This window comes from Stigmatopora nigra, chromosome 7 (genome assembly GCF_051989575.1).
Source record: "Stigmatopora nigra isolate UIUO_SnigA chromosome 7, RoL_Snig_1.1, whole genome shotgun sequence".
Lineage (NCBI taxonomy): Eukaryota > Metazoa > Chordata > Actinopteri > Syngnathiformes > Syngnathidae > Stigmatopora > Stigmatopora nigra.
In genome coordinates, this window is record NC_135514.1 from 6211727 (window position 1) to 6233801 (window position 22075).

A 22075-nucleotide genomic window follows, 5' to 3' on the forward strand; every position below is an offset into this window, starting at 1 on the left:
TGTTAATAAGGCATAAAAACTAAGCACAGCATGCTGCTTTATGCTAGTTTTTCCTCAATCCTTATATCGTAAAGAGTACTCAGAGGGGTATTTTCTAAAAATTGTCTCATTTCTTTTTTTCAGTGTGACATTCTGAGACAACCCATATATTCGGCTGACTACTACAACTTCTAATTTCATGGAAAGCATTTGATCATACCAAAGGCACACATCGATTTGCATTTTAATACGACTATACTTTTATAATTACCCCACCTGGAAGTAATAAAAGAAAGTAAGTGTATACGTAATCATGTATGAACATTACTGTTTTGAACAAACGGTGCAAATGGCTACTCACTGCTATAGGTGATGTTGAAACCCCGCCCTGACATGGAGTGATCAGCTTGAAACTCTAGCTGCAGGATGTTACTATTGGACGTCAGGTGGGAGGGCACTTCGGCCCCAGAGAAACGTCCTAAAATAGCGGATCCTGACTGATCACCATCTTTGACAGTGAGGAAGTCATAGGGTGGTTCAAGGTCAAAGTCATTAAATGCCAGGTGTATTCTGGAGCCAGGCTCTGAGATGATCAACCATACACAGTTGAGGTTGTTGCCATAGCCTTCTGGATAGTCAGGAGATAGCACAGTCCCCAATGGAGCCGTGAAGTTGGAAAAACAAGGAACTGAATGACAAAGGCAAGAAATAGATTAATAACTCATACAAATATAATGTATCCCAAGCGAGGCAATTTGTTTTAACAGCAGCAACATGACTGTCCATTCTCTCCCACCAAGATGAAAACTGAACTTTGTATGAGCTATATGACTAGTTGGAGGAGAAAGTACTGGGCCCATGAGTCCTGATGCATTGGAAAAACATGAAGCCTAGTTTTCAAAAAATGTCGTATCAAAACTTCATGCACAGAGGATTATAAACTGCTGAGTAGAGTATGGTAAAAAAAAATATTTCTCCCCCTTTGTTTACCGTAGCACCACTTTGCCCTTTGACATTCTGTGAGTTGCTGTTTACAAGCAAAGTATTTTGCAGCATTAATTAATCTTTCAAAAGCTTTGTGTCATTGTAAACTTTCAAAGCACATCATTATTTCATTTGTCCTCATCAAATGGAATGCACTTAAAACTTACACCCGTGACCCTTGTGAGACTAGTCAGTACGGAAAATAAATGAATGAATAAAACTTACATATGCAGATGGGAATATTTGCCGACCACTGATTGTTGTTCTGGCAGGTAATCATCCTCTCCCCAATGAGCTCAAATCCAAACTGGCACTCAAATCGTAGAACATTTCCATTTAAAAAGCCACTTCCCTCTTGGTAGCCATAGAGTGGTGTACCAGGGTCACCACAACTCTCTTTATCAATTTCTGTGTGTAAGGGTAGAGCAGGCGGATGCAGAAATGGAATTAGACGAGATAAGCAATAAAGAACAGAGTAAAGCCAAGTACAGTAGCTCGAAGTATTGTATGTCCAATATCTCCTTTTTACAATATCAGTAAATCCAGGTAAGCCCCGTGGGTGTCAAATAGCCAAAAAGAGTGACAGAGGGGAATGTCGGACTGCTTTACTAATGGAGTCTCCCATTGATCACAGCTATGCATCAAGACAGTGGTGTCAACACTAAACCCATTGTACCTTTATAGTTGATCTTGAAGCCAATGGAGCCTACACTTTCGTCAGATTGCAGATGAAGCCACATCTGATGGGACATGCTGACAATCAGGTCAGGTACAAAGCTCCCAGTTAGCCTTTAGGGGGGAAAAGAGGCTATTAAAACAATTGTTGAAACATATTTCACAATTAGACGGTATAAAATGCAGAAATCCAAAAATAGTGTAATCCGATAAGCAAGTTTACTAAATGGTGTACAAAAATATTAAAGATAAGTAGATAAATACGCCATTTGTTCAAGAGTATTTGCAATACAAGAGAAACTTCACTACTTACACTTGTATTATTGTTTTCGAATCCCCTACTTCTGCTCCATCTCCAATTGTAAGTGAATCATACCCTATCTCCAGGTCAAATTCTTCAAAGTTGATTTGGATAACCTGCAAAAAGGACATACTGTAAGTATTTTTTCAGTCTTTAAAAACCCACACATACATAAAATATTTTCAGAAGCTGATACATATTTGTACAGAGTGATTTTACCCATTGTCAATATCCTCATTATGCATCATTAAGCTAAACGTAGAAATAGGATCTATAATGGTAGACTAATGATTCAAACATTACATTTTTCTCAAATTAGAACACAGTGCTAAATTGACAATGTTTTGAATTTTCTGATACACCCGTTTTAGCAAACACAAGATATTCCTTGACATATGATTCATACCGGTGAGGTGATTTTCATTGCAAAGTAGCAGCAAGCTTGCACCTCCCCAACAACCAGTTTAATTCTAATTGGCAATTGGATTTAAATGTCCCCAAGTTATAATCCCAAGAGAGCGTCTACAGTCCCTATAGGAGGTGATTGAAGGAAGGATGAATTAAACTGGTCAATTTAAGTGAGCAAACATAACCACCAAGTGGGTATCTCGCCAACGCACACCATTGAAACTAATAATACACAGCGGGGCATATAACACACAAATACATGATGAATTAGAGGAGCACAATGCATTTTTAAAACTAATCATAAAAGCACTACACTCAAAATGATTAACATGTTTTATTCACTACCAAAGACCAAATATATATAAATTCATTCCAGACTTTGTTGCATCCATATATTGCCTACAGAACAAAAGCTTCTAAAACCAGCTTTACTGTGCCTAAGAGAGGCTTGACAAGAAAAAGCTAATGACTGTAAATAACATATTTAATCTTAAAATGCTTTGAAACTAAAATCTTCTCACTTCTCTGCGGCACAGAAGAAGCTCTCCTCCTGTAACATTCTTTGACAATAGCAGCAATATCCCTTGGAAATGGAATGACATCAAATCTTTTGCGTTCTATTCACATAACCCTTTAACAAACAGTGCATGCCTGCAGACCAGAAAAAAAACATAACTCTCTGTAGCACACACACACCCACACAATATGCACACAAACAACCACGCAATATATACACACACACCGCTTCAAAAAAAGACAAATATCCTTCAATGCACGACAGAACATGGCATTCAAAATCGCTTCACATTACTTTCGAGCAAAAATGAATTACTTCATGGCAAAAATAATTTGGTCCATAATGAGTATTTGTCTATCAAAATGCATAATTAACTTTCCACCTCCCTTGTTGTTGGTGATTTTCTCAATAATCAAACATACATATGCTCCACTGTGGAGAGCATTTCAATCATCTAAAAGCTTCATTATCACAGCACAAATTCATATAAGAGTCATTATCTCAATTCAATCTCTTTACATTGGTTTGAAATGAAAGCATGTTGTAATAAAAATAAATGTTGCATCTGTTGATGACAGACATACGACTCAATTCTCCAGCTATCGGAACGAAACATTCTTTACTGTATCCATTTATAACACAATGCAAGCATTAGCATAATTACCATAATAACACTAATGGATCAACTTTCCTCTGCCAAGACATGAGCTTAGTTTACTTAGGGGAAGCATGGTGGCACATTGGTTCAGTGCTTGCCAGTCCTAGCGAGTTTTGAATGGCCATTAGTCCTCTCGTGCTTATAAACGATAATGAAGCAAAATGACAAATCCTTGCTCACATGAAAAACTAGACAGAATACCAATTGTGAGACTGATCTGAAGTAGGAGAACAGCAATGATGATTAGGAAAACAGCTTTGGCCTCTTCACTTTGGGGACAAGCGAGTCTCGTTCAATCATTATTCATCTCAATTTGTGTTACCTCCGACAACTGGGCAGAATTGTTTCACTGCCAATAGCCATGAACAAAATGACACTCCAAACAAAGCAATGCACTACAGCTATGTATATAAATTGACAGTTGAGAGTGAAGGCAAACAATAAACATATTCATCGTAACCTTTTACCACCTCGAGGCATCCTGGGAAAACAGATGCACACAGAAATGAATTTCGTTAAGGAGTATTTTTAGGGAACGATGCTGAGTTTTTACTTAACATAGGACCCAAGATTATCAACACAGTTCCAAAAAACATTGGATTCAACTGCAAACAAAGTGAAACACAGTGATTTGTCAATATCCTGACAAGGTATAACTAATAAATGATTGAGAAGTGTGTATCTGCTATAAAAGTACAGTGTGTACAAATACCACATGGACAATGCTATCTATAATAGATCATTCAGTTTTGGGTTTGAATGGTTCTAGGCCCCCAACCTTCGTGGCCATATCTTGACTCAAGTTTGGAGCACACTAAGATTGTTATTTATTCATGATTCATAAATCTATGTATTAGTAATTCGTCCAAAAGACAGACTGTTCATACCAGGGGAAAAATATCATATGTTGTCCAAAATATATGGTAGTTTAAAAGAATAATTATCCACAATGCAACCCCAATTTGCAAACAGTTAATTCTGTTAACTCTTTTGGGGGTGCTTTTGTGTTTTTATAAAAAGGCCTGCCTGCTGTGTCATTGTTGTCGTTTCATTAAATGCAATAAAAACAAGCCATGCACATTAAACGATGCCTAAAAAAACGGTTAATACATATTATGTCTTGGTTTTACCTTGTTTGGATCACTGGCAGTGATGATCCACACACACTGGGAGTTACTCTCATACTGGATAGGGAAGTTAGGTGATGTAAATGTTCCTGAAGGTCCCAGTAGGTTTGACCCACAAGTTTTTACTGTGACAAAATAAAAAGAGAACCGTAGAAAATGTTAAGAAAGTTATGAGTGAATTGAGAAATGTTTTTTTTCTTACTATTCAACAAGAATATTAAGAAAGAAAAAGAAAACATTAACAAAATGATAATAAAGTAAGATAATAATATTTCTTACTAGGCAGGGCGACAAGAAAATAATCTAATGTGTACCCAAAGTGGGTTGATTAGTGACAGAACTATTAATAACTTTGAGAGGTACTCAACATCAATGTAAAATTTGAAACGTAACAGTAGTTGCTAAGTTTCAGATCATAATTAATGGTAATTGTCCTTTGTTCCTATATGTATAGAGCTTGTATTCATCAGCAGTGCATCAATCAAAGCAATGTATTCATTCTTAAGATGCCTCTCTCACCCTTGCAGACGGGCCTGTGGTCACTCCAAGCTGCAAAGACTTCGGCAACACGCTGGCAGGTAATCGTTTTGGAACCCTGCAGCACATGGTCTTCATCGCAGATGAATTGAACAGTTGCTCCAATGCTAAGAAGATAAACATCATTAACGCCTTAAAAAAAAAAATCAATTCCCCAAAAACTGACTCCTGATAAAATGTCAAATTCATTATTTATTTCCATGCTAGGGATTCTAACTGAAAATCAATCATTATATCTTTGTAGATAAATAGGGTACCATTTCATTATTAGCATTTTCTGATTAATTAAAGGATGTCGCCAAGCCACCATCTGTTTTGCATGTGTAAAAAAAAAATCACCATTACTCACATGACGGTATAAAAACAATATTTATGGCTTGAGCAGAGCAAGGGAAGAGAAAGGTAGTAGTAGTACATTGTGTTCTTAAGCATAGAGAAGAAGAGAAGAGAGAGGTAGCGGTACATTGTGTTCTTGACCACAGAGCGCAAGTATATCAATGGTTCCATCATTTGTAAACTAGAATGTTTAAAGCCTTCTTTAAAAAAAAAGTATTTTAAGTGTCTCAGAGTTGAGGGAATTATAATGTTTCAGAATTGAAGAGAAATGTATGAATAGTACATCATGGAGGTAGGAAACAGCTCCAGCCCTTGATCTACATGTACCAGTATGCTTTTAAATTTATAAAGCATATAGAGTCCTGATTAAAATATTAGTGATGGTGGGGGTTATCATACAAATGTAAATACAGAGATGAACCAGTCAGACCACCTCGGTACATATATAGAGTACTTCCAAATGTTGATGCCAAAATGTTTGTTGAAATAATAACTGGTGAGCTTATATCATCTTGTTAATGACTCAGTGTGATGAGCAAAATTGTAGTCCTTGACAAACTCAAACCCATGTCTGCATACGAGTTTTAAAACATTTTATATATTTTTTGATTTGAGTAGTTTCAAAGTTATAGATAATGGCATTGTACTTGGTTTAAAAAAAATGGAACACACTGATCCGATCACATTTGAACAATTAATCTGTCAAAGTTTGAAAAAATCTTAAACTCAAGGAGTCCCCTGTTACCTTAAATCGGAGCCAATCATTTTGCCATTTTCTGGTTCTCCTGGGTCAGGACAGTAATTCGACAACTGCTTGACTCCTCCTTCATTCACTGAAAACCAGCAAAAGGGTAGACATTTAAATTGGCTTTCTTCTCCCATACACATCATCACAAGTAGTGATAGAACGGTAATATTAGTATTTCTTTTCTGTGTGAGGCTAAGGAGCCTTTAAAAAATTGGCTCCATCCTTCAGATTCACATTTTCAAAAGGTCATGTATTTGTCAGCAATGTGAAAAGACATTTCACGGTAGAGCGTCAAAGGTAAATAAGACTCTCTTGCCTTTTCTATACAAAGTAACAGGATAACATGAACTTTTAAAAATTAATCACCAAGAGCGACCATAACATGAAACTTGCTAGGTTTGGTAGCGTTACTTGACTGTTATCAAGTTAATTATTAAATGTTTTATCTGTGGGCTTCTATACAATCCAAAATCAAGCATTGTTACTGTATTTTTTCCATTGAAAATATTACTGTCTCTCTTATTGAGGTCTTAGTGTGATGTTAAATATATTGTGTAATGTTGTGTAGTCATATGTATTAAATGTGTTGGAAAAACTTATCGTTTTCTAAATGTATGATAATCAAGATACTAGATTTGCAACATTGGCAAATGGAACACCTGGAGGTGGTGAGATAAGTGAGTCAAAATGAAAATGAAAAGGAACTGAAGGAATCAGTGTAAAATCAAGTCAATTATGTGGCAAAACTAAAAAAAATAGGGAAAAAAACAGCAAACAGCTAGAACCAGAGTTAAAATAAATACTTACTTAAAGACAGTTTGTTAGTGTTGTCCTTCTCTGGTAATAATTTTACTCCCCTTGATTTCAGATCTCCAGAGCTTTTCACTAGTCAAAAATAACACAGACAACTTATATGATGATATAAGTTAGAGTCTTAGATGTAAGCATGTGCATTATACTAGTATGTATTTCCTTAGATACGCATGTCTAATGGTTAAATAAATATAAATATCTGAGTCAATTAAGTACACGATTATGCCAAATTTCTCTTATCACGTTTTACACTGTAACTCAATTTAAAACTAAAAGAATGATCTTGGCATCTAATACCGATTGATGGGCTTTTATGTAGATCAAAGGGACAAATTACATATAAATATAAAATCCAAGCTGTGCCCCAGGACTATATTGCAACAATTAATCAAATGCAGTAGAGACATGATTGCATATAAAAGCCAGGTGATGCAATCTTCTGTCATCATGTTGACGAATATGAACAATAACCTTCAGCAGTGAATATAATGTCTGAAGCAAAATATGGCTTCCGGAATGCAAAAACAGTGCATGCATGTGTACTACTGTGTAGGTCAGTTACCTGGGACAGTACCTTGACTGTGTTATAATTTAAATGTAGTTGCAAAAACTATTTTTTCCCCAAATTTATTTCTTTTAATCATTAAACTTCTGGGCTTAAAGCCCATGCTTGCTTTAAAGCTGATGTTAAAATACAGTCCAAAAATATATGAATGCAGTGCAGGACAAGTTCCTGAGCTTAACAAAAGAATGTTAAATTACAAAGGCCCCTTGATGTCAACACTAGAAATAAATAGCAAATGCGACAGAAGGGCTATTAATAAAACTGCTTAACATCTTGCTAAGAAAGATCAAAAACACTCTTTGGTAAATATTTTTTTCTTAAATTATGCTAGGCCATCGTTTTCGTGTAGAGCTTCTCATTTTAGTGCTGTGCGAATTGAGCAATTGTTTCTCACCTTGATACTGCGCCCTAAAGCCTTTGTGGCGATGGTTACTCTCAGTCACAAAATGCAGCCGCAGCCAGTTTTTGTTGCTGATGATGGGTGCAGGGATATTCATCCCGGTGAGCCTAAAGATATACACAATGGGAAAAGATTCAGGTTAATGACATATTGTGTAATTTAAAAACCAAAAGAGTGCATAGACAAATTGGCATGGGTACCAAAACCTGGTATCATTTTTAGTAATGTTTCCACAGCAACCGGTGGTAACAGAACAAATAAAATTAACATTTCAGTACTTTATCCCGGTGCCTGAGCATACATGTCATCTGATTGTTTGCCTATGGAGTGGTGTATTGTCCTCTGGTGAAGTTTTTGTGTAGCTCATCCCAGTTCTGTAGAACTGTATATAATTAACATAATGTGATGAGTTTAGTGTATGCAAGAAAACAATAAAGATCATTAAATTATTTGAAATTACTCATAGTAAAGTGTTTATCAACACCAGTGGATTACAAAAAAATAATAAAGACATTATATTACATGAAATCAAGTTGGACTTATTTTAAACATCCAAATGTTCAGAGATAAACAATGCAACGTAAATTATTTTAATGTAATCCATTAGAGCAATTCTAATACCCATGTTGTAAAATTTCTGCAGGTTCAAATAGTATTTAGTCCAATTTCTACAGTCATTACAAGGTTGATTGCATTGATGAATGTTTGCATGTGTTTTCAGGGGTAAAAAAAACTATATTCTTTTTATGGACTGATGAGACAAAGAATAACTCCCAACAAAGTAATTAAAATCATAAAATATGTATAAGGAAAACATCTCATGATCCCAAAAATAAAAAAATAAAAAGAATGCAGCCTCATCTTTGAAGCACGCTAGAGAGATAATGTCTTAGCTTGGTCTTGCATACTAATTCAGTTTACATCACTCCAGTTAACAAAAAAAAAAAAGCAAATGGTAGTAGAAGCATAAATCCATTCCATTACTATTTCACTTACGATCTCCAAAATCCTACAATTGGCTGGAAACCATATGACATTGGTCAGCCAGTTTAAGCAACAGCTCACAGCTGACCCAGGGTGCCAAAAGAATGGGGCATTAAAAATAAAATGCCAGCCAACTTCTTTTAAAATGCAATCAATTTAGAGCGCATGTATCATTTACGAAAATATAAACGAAAAATCCTTCTGCCAGATATTAGTACCACTGAGTTTGGCAGGGTAAAAAAAGTAAAAGGTCTTGAACTGGCAAACCAACCAAAACCCTATTAAAGATACTTTTTATAGAAGAGTCCACTGGATAGAGAAATCCCATAGAAATGAAATGAAAGTTTGGTCAATGCCTGGAAAAGCATCACAAAAATCCATGCGAGCTTGCTGATGACCATTTCTTGATGCTTATTTGTTCCATTACTATAGCTCAGCTAACAACGGATCTTTTGGAACAAATGCAATCTATGTTGCCTATCAGAGACTGCATGCAAGTAACTGGAAATCATTGTCAGTGTTCTCTTTTCTACTCTACCATACCTGTCAACTGGTACGTTCTCGCCGTAATTGGTACAACTGAAAGCCCATTTTTATATTGGTACGCTGTACACATGAAAATGGTACGCTAAACGGTGATTTTGAGAAAAAAAAATAAATTAAGGCACTTTCTAGCCATTTTTCACCATCCGCCATTGTTTCTTCCCGGAAACGCATGTCTGCCAAGTGATATATGTACCGGCGCCTCTGATTGGCTAAAAAAAAAAGATCATGATAAACATTTCGTTTTGTAACACTTTCACCATGTGATTTCCGTTTCCTGTTCCCTTGTTTATGTTTACTTTCATTTGATCAGCTGTTTCTGGCATTTTCTACTTGTTGTTCGTGATTTTTTACAAAAAAGTAAAGTGGTAAGATTTTCCATGTATTTATACATATATGTAAGGGCGAAAACAAAATTTGGTAAGATCACAAATGGTTCGAGGTTGACAGGTATGCTCTACCTTCCTGGTTCTGACGGCGTTCTAGATAAATCATTTTATTTAGCGTGCTGGCTTCAGCATCACGAATGTTCTGGTAGAGATTTAATACTGCCAGGGGGCTTTTCATTTTTTCTGGCGAACCATCTCCGAATTTGTTCTGTCTCGCCATCCCTGCACTGTCTATCAACAAACACACACAACTATTCACAAATACACAAATGCTGGTTGTTTAATAGGGGCTTGGGACTGTTGGAGCACGGTGCAGTGTCTAAAAACAACAAGATAACTTCTTGGTTCATTTAATGTGTATGCACAGACACGGTCACTGTCATTGTGTGAGCAAGTCAGATGTTTGTTTATCCATAGTCTGTAATTTATTTGGCATTTACTGCTGAATGACCTCTGGACTAAACATTTAAAAGAAAAGCCGAAGAAGATGGGAAAGAGACTGCTCTTTCCACTTTATGGTCTCCAGCAAAATGACAAACAAATCACTCATCAGGCCAGTTCATTTAATAACTATGTTTTAGCACTAATACACAACTTCCAGTGAATTAATAATGTGAATATTTTCATAAATCAATACCCCATATCGTTCTTTGTTTTCACCTAGTTAGCAACCATGTGTCCTTTTCATAGCAAATACACCTCTCTGATAATTTGTAAAACCTGAAAAAGCAACGTCTAAAAGTAACTGTTCAGAAAAATTTGTGATTGTATTCAAACAAACTTTATAGTTCAAAATGTCCAGTGTTTAACCCCACACTGCCCGTACCAAAGTCGGGCAGAATAACTCGGTGCTGTTGTTTTTTTTTCTGTTCTATTATTTGCAGTTGTGGAATATTCATTCATTTACTACACTGTGATGTGTTGAGTCAGAGCTACTTAAATGCCATTAAAGAAAAGAAAAAATACAAATAAAATAATGTGGTGCTCAAAGCAGGCAAATTGCAACCATTTACCAGGACTTGAAGAAGAGGAAAGTATTGCTTCCTCTGTGAGAAATACTCAGTGAATTGGATGCATTAAATGGTCAGTTTCTAAAAACAATGCATTACAGTACATTGCTCAAAATTTCAAAAGAGAAACTATTGGCTGAAAAAAAGAAGAAAAGGCTTCCTCACTAAACAACGTGTGCCACTCGCCACTGTAGCTGTCATGAAAAGAAATAAATTACTTGGGATATAAAAGGGCCCAGTTTCCTGAAAAAGATAAGAAAAAGTGTGTGTATTTCCTTTAGGGCATATTGAGTGACTGAAGATGAAAAGTTCAATTGGGGAAAAAAAGGCTATTTGCTGCCATTCCATCACTGACTCGTGCAGTCTGGCTGTTGATTTTGTTCCTATACAAACATAAAATATAGCTTTGCTTTTATAATTTCTGGGCATAAATATATAGTGCTTTTTGATTGGTTTAACCAATGATGGATTACAGTTCAAAAACGTTATTTGCCATGTCATCTTAACTATATTAAACACTAACAGGAAAATGTAGGGCCTAAAAAAGGTGGCTGTGTAAATAAAATGGATAAATAAGTAAATAAATTTGATTAAATGATGGCTGGACGGGAGCATAGTGAGCTGAATAAATTACAAATCTACATAGGCCTTTAGGGCAAAAGTGTCAAATGATAAAAAAAGATGGCTAATCAAACTCATAATAATCAATGGGGAAAATCCTACACTGGAGTCAGGAGCAAAATTCGATGTATAACAGTAACAATAATTAATATTGATAAGAATATTGGGTAAAGGCAAAAAAAGATTTTACTTTTTGTCTGCAAATATACACTTTTGTCCACAATCACAGTATCAATTAAATGTATCACTGAGAAGCAATCCACAGCTTGTTCTCTTTGCCCTTTGTGATCAGAGCTCTGCAATCATATTAAAAGGTCACAAGAAAAACAAAGAGGTCTTTTTTTGGCCCTGACACACACATGTCAGAGTCAGGAGAAACTGATTTTTTTCCTGTTTTACCTTGACTGAAACATAGCCTCTCGCCAACCTTGTGAAGACCATAAAATCAATAAACTAGTTTGTCTTTAATCAGGGAATGTGAAATTTGCATCCAGTCCTCCTTTCAAGAAATCGACGACTATCAATTTTATAAATGGATAATTCTTCCGTTTTTGAGTATGGGTATGAGCAAAACGAAAAATGAAGACAATACTAAATAAAACATACTTGAGAACAAAATCAAATTAGCTTTTGAAGGGTTTATGGGGTGCGTACAATACAAGAGTGTTGTTTCATTCAATTTTCTCACCACTAATCCTCATAATGAATGCAAGTGTGCTGGAACCTAACCAAGGCAACTATGGGTAGTAGATGGGGCAACATAAATTAATCCTTAATGGGTTTCCAGCCAATCACTGGGAATATAGCCTAGGATGAATGTAGAAGAATTTGTTCCCACTCAATTTCAAGAAAATGTTCTTACCTGCAATTGATTAGATGTTGTGTTAATAATGAAATGGGTTAACAGATCTGGTAATTGAATGATTTTTGAATTAAGTCAAATGTAATCAATAGTCTAATCATGTTGTAAAATGGCAGAATTGGTTTTGGAATATTTTGTTGTCTCTTTCCTTAAAATTCATGCTCGTTTGTCTTTAAAAAAAATAACAACAAAAAATCCTAGCTGGTGTGCAGGCCAACTTTTAGGTTTCCAGGCTGTTGATGACCAGCAAGTGTGTGTGCAAAGATATCTGAACGTCTATTTAGCTGATGGCCAGTCAGAGAGAAATAAAAAGTGGGAGTAAGGACAATTAATTTTATGGGCAGAGGACAATTGCTCAGTGTGATTACTTGGTTGTCTTTTTTTTGTGCCTAACAATTTGAACTTATTCCTACAAATTGGTTCAATTTTAAAGATACTAATCGTACTATTTTCCTGTGATTTGTATTCTGAAACGCAGTTATAGTAGGCAAAACACACCCTGAAATTCAAACATAATGTCTCCAAAGGCTTCAAAAGAAAAAGTGGCCTCTAATGCCGAATAAAATGTATAGTTAAAGAAAAAAAATGGTTAAAATTGTGAATGTAAACATTGGTAAGGGAAAACTGAGAAACATTAAAAACGAAAGTAAAAATTGCTCTTAAGAGTTAGACTCTTATTCCTTAAGATAAATAAACATATGCACAAATAATAAAATTCATCACATTTTCACATCAGAAAATTGGCACACATTATTGAAGTGACACTGTCCAAATGTTGGGTTTGGTAACTAAAAGTGACCAATTATGCTGAATCCCATCACAATACAAGCCTTGAATCAATCCCAATTTGTTTACCCTTTATTATCCTTTTTTTCTCCAGACATGGTGGACTGTCCCTTATAGTCCCACTATCATGGATTTTACTCACTACTTAAATGAAAGGGATCATGTCATGTAAATAATCCAAAGACTTTAACATGTTTGGTTAATCCTTGTAATTTGCATTACATTTTTTGGAATTAAAACTAATCTTTTTTAGTGTGGTGTCAAATGTGGTATTAACATATTATCATCCTAATCCTGATCCAGCTGTTAAATACATATCTGTGATGTACTCAGAGTTAAATAAAAGTCAAATCCCTACTCACCAGATTGTTGGTGATTCTGATCCTTCTACTTCAAGGTAATCAGACTTCTCTTCCATTTGGAATTCTGTAAACACCAACGAAATGGTATCTCCTGGGTCAGCTAGGATGGTCCATTTACACTCTCCACTACTGCCTAGTCCTCCAGCACCAGGAGAGCCCCCACTGGGGAAATCAAAGCTGGATATAAAGCCACTGGAGCCCCTCAGGGTTCCGCCACATGTGTCTTCCGCTATAAGGTTTCAAAGAGAAAAGAAAAACGAGGGTTAAAAAAAATGTACATGTCATCAAGGTTTAATTTAAAAAATATATAATGTGTCTCGGCTTTGAGATACAAAATGTTAAAATAGCAGGAAACCTTGTGTGAATTCTGGCAATGACAATATTTTTAATTTAAAATCTTCAGCTTCTATCAATGGAAGTCAGATGTATCTTTAATGGGAATGAACCGAGACAGATTTTCCAGTTAATGTGGATTTATCTTTAATTGTTCGCAATGGCAGCAAACAAGTAAATTTTCTTTGCGGTCAGGTTGGTCCACCTGTGTGGAGTTTGCATGTTCACCCCGCACCTGCTTGGGTTTCCTCCGGGTACTCCGGTTTCCTCCCACATTCCAAAAACATGGCTGATTGGAAACTCTAAATTGTCCCTAGGTATGAATTTGAGCATAAATGGTTGCCCGTCACCAAGTGAGCTGGCCACCGATTCAGGGTCTTCACCACCACTGGCCCGGAATCAGCTGGGATAGGCCCCAGCATCCCCCGTGACCCTAATGAGGATAAAGCGGTTTAGAAAATGAGATGAGATAAAACAGTTGGATTGAATAGTCACTATTGTTCTGTCATCTGTGGTCAAATCATTTTTCTGCAGCAGATTATGTGAAAGGGCAGAAAATTTCCACTTTTATGGAACGTTTTATTAGCGCCATTTGGAGTAGACTCCCACGTTGCAGGAAACAAGCAAATGGTGATTAAGAGGCCTTTAAAATTCCGTGTAATTGTACATTTTTTTCCAATTTGAAGAAAACGGCACATCGGTTGAATTTTAATGCATTCTTATATAGTAGCGGCTGACTTTCACTCTGCATATCTTTTCACAATTTACTCATTTCTTTTTCCTCTCTTTTCCATGTTCCTCATATCCTCTATATTTTTCAGAACCTCCTGCTCTATCCCTTTATCAGTTATTATTCTCTTAAGAATTCTAATGATGACAGGGGTTTCCCAGTTTTCATCAAATTCAACTCTTAACTGTCATGCTGTGGCGGCAGGAGTCTTTGAAGGATCAATAGTGGATGTCAAAGTACCCAGCCTTGAATCATTTTGTATACTTTGTTCCATAGCTGGACAAGGAACGAGGAATATGATGGAGAGAGATAGACAAAAAAAATGGCTGGTGCAAGAGTTGTAGTTAGCTATATCCCTGCAGAATCATAGCATTTGATCAAAGTCTCTATAACGAGGTTAGAGATGGTGAATGAGACAAGCTGCTTTGACATTCACTCCATGACTCCAATAGAACCTCCGCCAAAGGCACTTTCATTTATTCATTGTAGTTGGCCTTTCAAAAAAAACAATAAAAGAAATCATGGCACAGAGCTATAAGTCAGAAGTATATAATACACCTCGAATATTTCTGAAAGTGATTTCAAAATTCAACCAGAAATTAACATTGGCATTTATCCTAGGGCCAAGTGATATTAAAATAATTGGTGTGCAGCAGTCACATTTAGTATACAACCTGTTAATGACACCTAGCAGGAGGAAATTCTCTTAACATGACCTATACATTTAAGCAAGGTCTCAACTTTTTCTTTTGAACAATTTATTCAATTATCTTTTTTAAAAACTTGATTTATCTCTCCATAATCACAATTATTCTAACTAAATAGAAATCTATTCTACTCTAATCAAGTGTAGTATTCAACCAGATAAAAATATTCTGCAACAAAAGAATAAGAAAATAATTAGATTATATTATTCATTAATTTTCTTAGTGAAAGGAGGTAGTGTCTTATCTTAATTGCACAACAGTAGAAAAAATACTTTTTAAAATCATCATCATTTTATATTCTCTTTTCTTATTAAGTAATCTTAAGTAGTTACTTTCATAGTTGAATAAAAAGGAAATACATTTATTAAAGTATTCACAAAAGTTTGAAGTTTCAAATTTGAAAAATAAGATGTAATAATTAACTAATTGTTTTTTATCATGATAATTTTTTTTTCATATCACCCAGGCCTACAAAAGATAAGAATAAATTCCCCAAAGACACACACATTGCCAACAATTAAAAATTTGGAAATCAAGACACGTTTTATGAAAAGTTGAATGAATCAGTCAGTCTATCATCAAATGAACTGTAAAGCAAAAAAGAATCTCTCTACCACCACAATTACCAGTACTGAGAAAGGAAGACTCATGAATAAAATGTATCTGGAGTTGAAGATTAGTCAAATTGGGCAAGGGTATTAGATCCTTGGAAGTAATTGCCTGACTAGCGTAGCAAGGCAGGTTTCTTAGAGTTTCTGTGAGAGTAAGCCACGCTTCTGTTAATCATGAGCCAGTAGCCCTTTCCAGCAGCACAAAAATCTTTCAAAGAGTTGTAAATGGGTTCTTCACTACAATACTGCCTTGCAGGTTTTGTATATTCATATTTAGATACCCTAAAGTATTCACAAGGTTGCTAGGCACTATATAGGAGTACTGAAGGAAGTGCAAATATCCTACAAAGTTCAGCAAGAATAAAATTGCCGCTGAAGGACGTGACATGTATTCATGAGAAAACCATTAGAGCATAATGTGGTTTTAAATAAAAAAAAAAAAGGAAATGTCTCATAAAAAAATCTGTGTAGTGGAGAGTAAAAGATGATGAGGATTAGAACTGCTTTAGCTGAGCTCATTTGCATCTCCGCCATCAGTAATCTAATGCTACTTGAGGACGGATTAAACCTGTCTTCAATTGACTTTGATAAGATATATAACACTTGTCTTCCTACACAGACTTATTCACCCCGATAGTAGAGAGGAATTGGGGATTAATATTTTATAACACCAAAGGTGTTTTTTCTTTTGTAATAATCCCTATGTCTAAATTAAATCCTCCTTTACCAGACCGTTAGACCTTTAAATGTTGGAAAGACTGGAAAAGTGATTTGTGAAATGAAAATAACTAAGAATCTACATCTACATCTACACATACATCATACATATATGTATATGTATACATATACACACACCTACACACACAAAAGCCAACTCAACTATTTATGAAATCATTGTGAGACTTTGTAACATATGTACATGGAAATAAACTTTAAAAATTAGTGAGTGGAAAAAATTAACAGTGTAAAACGACAAAAAAAATACTCCAATATGATGTTTTAATCTGCTGATATGAGCTTCACCGAAATTAACATTGTATCAATAGACTACATTGTTACAGACACACTGTGCGCCACACAGCCCCAATTTTCTGTCCCACTGCCAAGTTTAATGAATGTCCACAGACAATTTAGATGAAGGAAATGGAATGGTCCAAAGGGTTGCAGCATTTCATTATTAGAATAATTAATTTCCCGTTACATAGCTGCTCCCTTTAGAGTTTCTGTAGCCTGTTGTATAACAAGCTTTCTTTCTACAACCCTTCTAGACCGCTTCAATATTACTTCGCTCAAGGATGTATCTTTACTTTCTTGTTGAAATGGAATTCAGTAGTGATAGATTACTATGTATCTGTCAGGTCTGCCGTTCGACATCCTCAAAAATATGCATAAGGAAAGAGGTAAGACAACCTTCTGGATTTTCACTTTCAAGGCGGACGGATGTTGAGGTGCGCTTGTGGTAAAGAAAACGATTTATTGTGTCCTTGTTTTCATTCATTCATTTTCTGAACCGCTTATTCTCCAAAGGGGCATGGGGTGCTGTAGCCTTTCCCAGCCAACTATGTTCAACAGGCAGGGGCAACCTGAATTGGTGGCCAGCTAATCAGGGCAGTGTCTTGTTCATGTATAAAAATAATAATAATAATCTACTTCATTAGCAGTGGAAATTGTTCAACTCTAGTATTATGGATTCTTTTAATCTATCAGAAAAAAAATATTATATATATGGAAATACCAAGTCGAAAAAAATAAATACAAATTGAGATCTGGCAATATGAAAAAAAGGGATTTTTTTAGCTACCCTTGTAGGCAAAATGAACAATTATCAAAAGCAAGTGGTCACCCACTGTAGAGATAACTGACAGACGTATGCAGAAAAAAATCTTCAGCTAATTGCCCTTTTCTTTTTTGGAGTGCATCTCGTGCACTAAAACTGAGCGTGAAGACAAGGTGTCTGCAACAAGACAGTCACATGAATTGTTTTGAGCAGTTTTTGTGCTGCACCATTACTTATAAAAAATAATAATAATAACATTCATATACAGACAATGGATCGGTAATGGACTCTGACAATGGGTTTAGCCTTTGAAACAAGTGGATCAACTGTCTCATGGTTATGAATAATCAATTACAGACAAGTCCGGGAAGCAAACAGCAGAGCATGTCATAGATATTGCAGTTGACCAAAAATAGAATGGGTGAAATGTTCCCAGCAGCTGGTACCCACAAACTCACTCGAGTTGTGGAAAAGCAGCCACAGCTCCGGGAAGATTGAAAGGCTGATAGTTAATATTTCAGCTGTACATGTTCCAAGGCCAAATGAATAATGTGTCAAATCTTAGGAAGGCCTTTTCTCTCTGCTATGTAAATAAGTCCAAGATGCCATTCATCTGAAGGATTTGGGTGTGCAATATATCTATAAACATAATGAAAATGGTACTTGGACGATTCGCCGAAAAACGTTTCGCCGACTGACGGTATAATACATCTCCTCCAAAACATGATTTGGTCAACCATTTTTCAATGATCACATCACAGTTCAAAAGGACGGGACAGGACAGGGCGGTCTTACTTACCTCTGCAGATTGGCACAGGGAAGTCCCACACTGACACACCAGCTGCATTAGTGACACAGGTGAGCAGTGAGTGCCCATCTAGGACATAACCAGAGATACACCTGTAACGGATCTTTGCCCCCACAGTGAACTGGGTCCCATTCAATAGGCCTTTAGGTGGAATACCCGGATTTCCACATGAGCTGCTTCGGAGCTCTAAAAATAAGGAACAAAGGAAAAAGAGAGAAAAAAAGTTCAAAGAGAGCTCAAAACTAGTCATCTTTCATAAATGGATATTTCATCCATCTATTTTCAACAATGCTTATCATTGTCCGGCTTGATTTTGCAGATTTTTCAACACTGGAATTTTGAGGAGAAAGCCATTTTACATGTACAAAATGAAGAATATAATGTACATATACAAAAATATACAAATGATAATTTGAATAGTAGGTATCTTTAACTGGTCTGAATAAGTAACGTATTAGATTATTTGTCACAAAACAAAAGTGTTTATAGAAGTCATGTGGATGTGCCATTACTTTTCATGTTGACCAACCACATCCAATTTCATCCCACTTAAAGATAGAGGTCACTGCTTATTTGCAAACAGCTATTTCTTCTGTTGGAATTCACTTGTTTGGTCTTCATTGTCAGATTGGCAAGTGAAGTGTTATCCGCAACAAGAAACAAGACATATTGGCAATTTTGCAGTTTATTCAGGAACCTAGTAGAATGTGGAACAACAACAACAACTCCAATCCGTGCTTACACAACTACTGCAGGGATGGCTTTACACTGCTCAGTGCATCATCAGTTCAGGAGTCATTGCAAGTCAGCCAACGTGCTTGTGTTCCCACAAATTGTTCAATTGGGTTGACTGCCAGCAGGCAGGCTGCAGAATCTAACCTCAGCATCTTTCTGCATTGAGGTACCTTTAATAATTGCAATCCTTGTTTTTTTTCTGGTAATGAAAATATTACCACACACCCCCACATAGCCTCCACCAAAAGATGTACCTATATTCATTATTAAAAGGCACAGACTTCAGAAACTAAGAAAACTGGGACTTTGAACTATAAACAGAGTTTTCCTGGATAAACACATCAAAAATGCTTACAGCAAAATACCCTAGGCACAAAGCCACACATATATAAACTCTGTATGCCATCTTCAAAACTGTAAAGACATTGTAGAGGTTACAAAATAATCAAAATCATCATTTGACAGAGAGGGAGAAAATCAGCAGGGAAGAGTGGAAGAAAATTATTTGTGTGCATTAAATTATTTATTAAATGGGCCTAATATTTCACTACTCATTAAAGAGAACATATTTTGAAAATATTTGAGATTATCTATACAAGGCATACAAGGTCAAAAAGAGGATAATTCATATTTCAACAGGTCCCCACTTTGTTCAGCTCGGCTTCATCATATATTCCTCGGTTAATTCATTAGTTTAACTAATTCTCTTTGCCATCTGCCAAGCAATCCTGGATACACCTCTGGAGTGACACAACAAATTGAAGATTTCAGAGGGATGAATGCTAATATAATATGCTTAATATGAGATTAACTTAGTTAATTAAAATCTGTGATATTTTGAAGCCACCTAGGAATTCAAGTAGAAGAAGAGCAATCATATTACAGACAACCCGGTGTACTGTACAGCTTCAAAATCAGTCCTTGTTCCCTTGTTTCTGTCTACTCATGGGGCCACTGCTTATGCAGGGAGCCCTGATTTAACTTTTAACAGCCACTTCATCCAATTTTCAGTCATTCAGTCTTCACAGCATGTCTTCCTCCTTATGGGACATACCCAGAATATTTCACCTCTCATCCTAACCAGATGCCTGAGACAATTCATCTGGCTCCATCTATGAGCATGGAATCTATTCAAACCCCCTTTCGAATGACCGTGTTTCTCCTCCTAGGGCTCGAACACCTATGATGTTGGGATCATGGCCTGTGATCAAAAGTCACATTGGAAACTTCTAATGTCGACTTCAACCTTTCGTTTCTTTTTTTTAATTTTTAATTATTGATGCAAACACACAAAGGGCACATTCCCATCCACTATGCAGAGTTCTGTCAGGGACTTGTAAGCACCAAGATAAACTACATATAACAAGTGACAACGAGTGAACCTCTACACCACGCGGCGGCTGGTCCTAACATTATCTTCCAAGTTCGCTGCCTTCAGTCCCTCCCTACCTTACCCCTTGCCCATCTTTGAGGTACTGAAATGATAAGCCATATTGTCTTTCTGGGATGCACGTCCCAGGTGTAGGCCATTAAGCTCTCCAGACCTGACTCTAGAGATTGACTCCAGTGACCAAGATTAAAAACATAAGATAGATTAGTACTCATCATATAGAGTTCAGAGACATGCTGTGTCTGTTCCCTCACCTAGGGTGCATTTACCCTGAGCTCTGGACAACTTACAATAGGTTCTTGATCATTGGCAAACACACAATATGGTGGTCATTCTCATTTGGTTTATGTAATGTTCAAATGCTTTGATCAGTTGAAGACAGGTATAATGTTCTTACCTTCATAGGATGCTTTGAATCCATGAGCACTTACTGCAAAGTCACTAGTAAGCCTTAGTGAAAATATTGAGCCTGAACTGGTAACAGGTGTAGGGATGTTAAATCCTGTTAACCTACGGACAAAAGACAAAGACTCAATTACATGTTCAATGATCAAAAACAAAATTATGGGGGAATAAAGTCTGTATTTTCAACAATGGCACAAAAGCAATCAAATAATTTGCACATAAAGAAAAAGCTATGCATTTCCAGTATGTGATGTGAAAAGTAACCAATGATTTAGAATTTGGCTAGGTCTGTGTGTCTAAGGTTTGCTTTCTGTATGCAGTGCTATAATTGCTTCAAATAAAAAGGTGAACACCTAACACCACAAGTCAGTACCCATTATGTATCTAATTAAATACAGCATTCGATGATATGCGTGCAATTTGTCCACCTGCGATATAATGGTCATTAGACAATTCAAACGCATGCAAGAACCCATCCTATTGCAGACTGGTGTGAAGAGGCCGGCCACTGTATTGTAACAGACTGCTTCATTACTGCATTTCAAATTAGGTGCAGGTCCAAACAAATCCATTTGGTTTCACGACATCGTAAACAAGATGTGTAGCAGGCCATTCCTCAGCATCACTTGCTGACGTTATATCGACCTTCCACTACTCTAAGTCAGCGTGTGTAGCATGAGCAGAACTTGAGCATAAAACAAAATGTATCCTTTGCTATTGTTATCCCTTTCAGTAATGTGGTTTTCTCTTGCTTTGTAGGTGCAACCAAAACTTTACTAGAATTGCAGCTGGAACTATAGCTACCATTTCACCCAAAAATGGATGTAATGGAAGTAAAGTGTTTTTTGATAAAAGTACTTTTACATGGTTAGGTTTTCAAGTTTGTGTAGCAATGCCAAAATATCATTTGATTAGATTGCTTGGTATGTCAGTCCTCTAGCTGATGAATTTGTTTTCCTGATTCGTCCATTATG

At 36.2% G+C, this 22075-nt stretch overlaps 1 protein-coding gene across 2 annotated transcripts in view; it reads right to left on the reverse strand.

Annotated features, from left to right (window-relative positions):
* Positions 1-22075, reverse strand: part of LOC144198896 (CUB and sushi domain-containing protein 3-like) — a 161106-nt gene that overhangs the window by 115669 nt on the left and 23362 nt on the right. For both annotated transcript variants that reach the window (XM_077720109.1, XM_077720107.1), the window contains exons 3-14: positions 21094-21206; positions 18563-18757; positions 13606-13834; positions 8043-8155; positions 7078-7155; positions 6268-6355; positions 5169-5293; positions 4653-4774; positions 1952-2055; positions 1640-1752; positions 1189-1371; positions 341-667 (exon numbers count right to left, since the gene is read on the reverse strand). In XM_077720109.1, the coding sequence (XP_077576235.1) occupies positions 341-667; positions 1189-1371; positions 1640-1752; positions 1952-2055; positions 4653-4774; positions 5169-5293; positions 6268-6355; positions 7078-7155; positions 8043-8155; positions 13606-13834; positions 18563-18757; positions 21094-21206 (1790 nt within the window). The remainder of the gene's footprint in view (positions 1-340; positions 668-1188; positions 1372-1639; positions 1753-1951; positions 2056-4652; positions 4775-5168; positions 5294-6267; positions 6356-7077; positions 7156-8042; positions 8156-13605; positions 13835-18562; positions 18758-21093; positions 21207-22075) is intronic.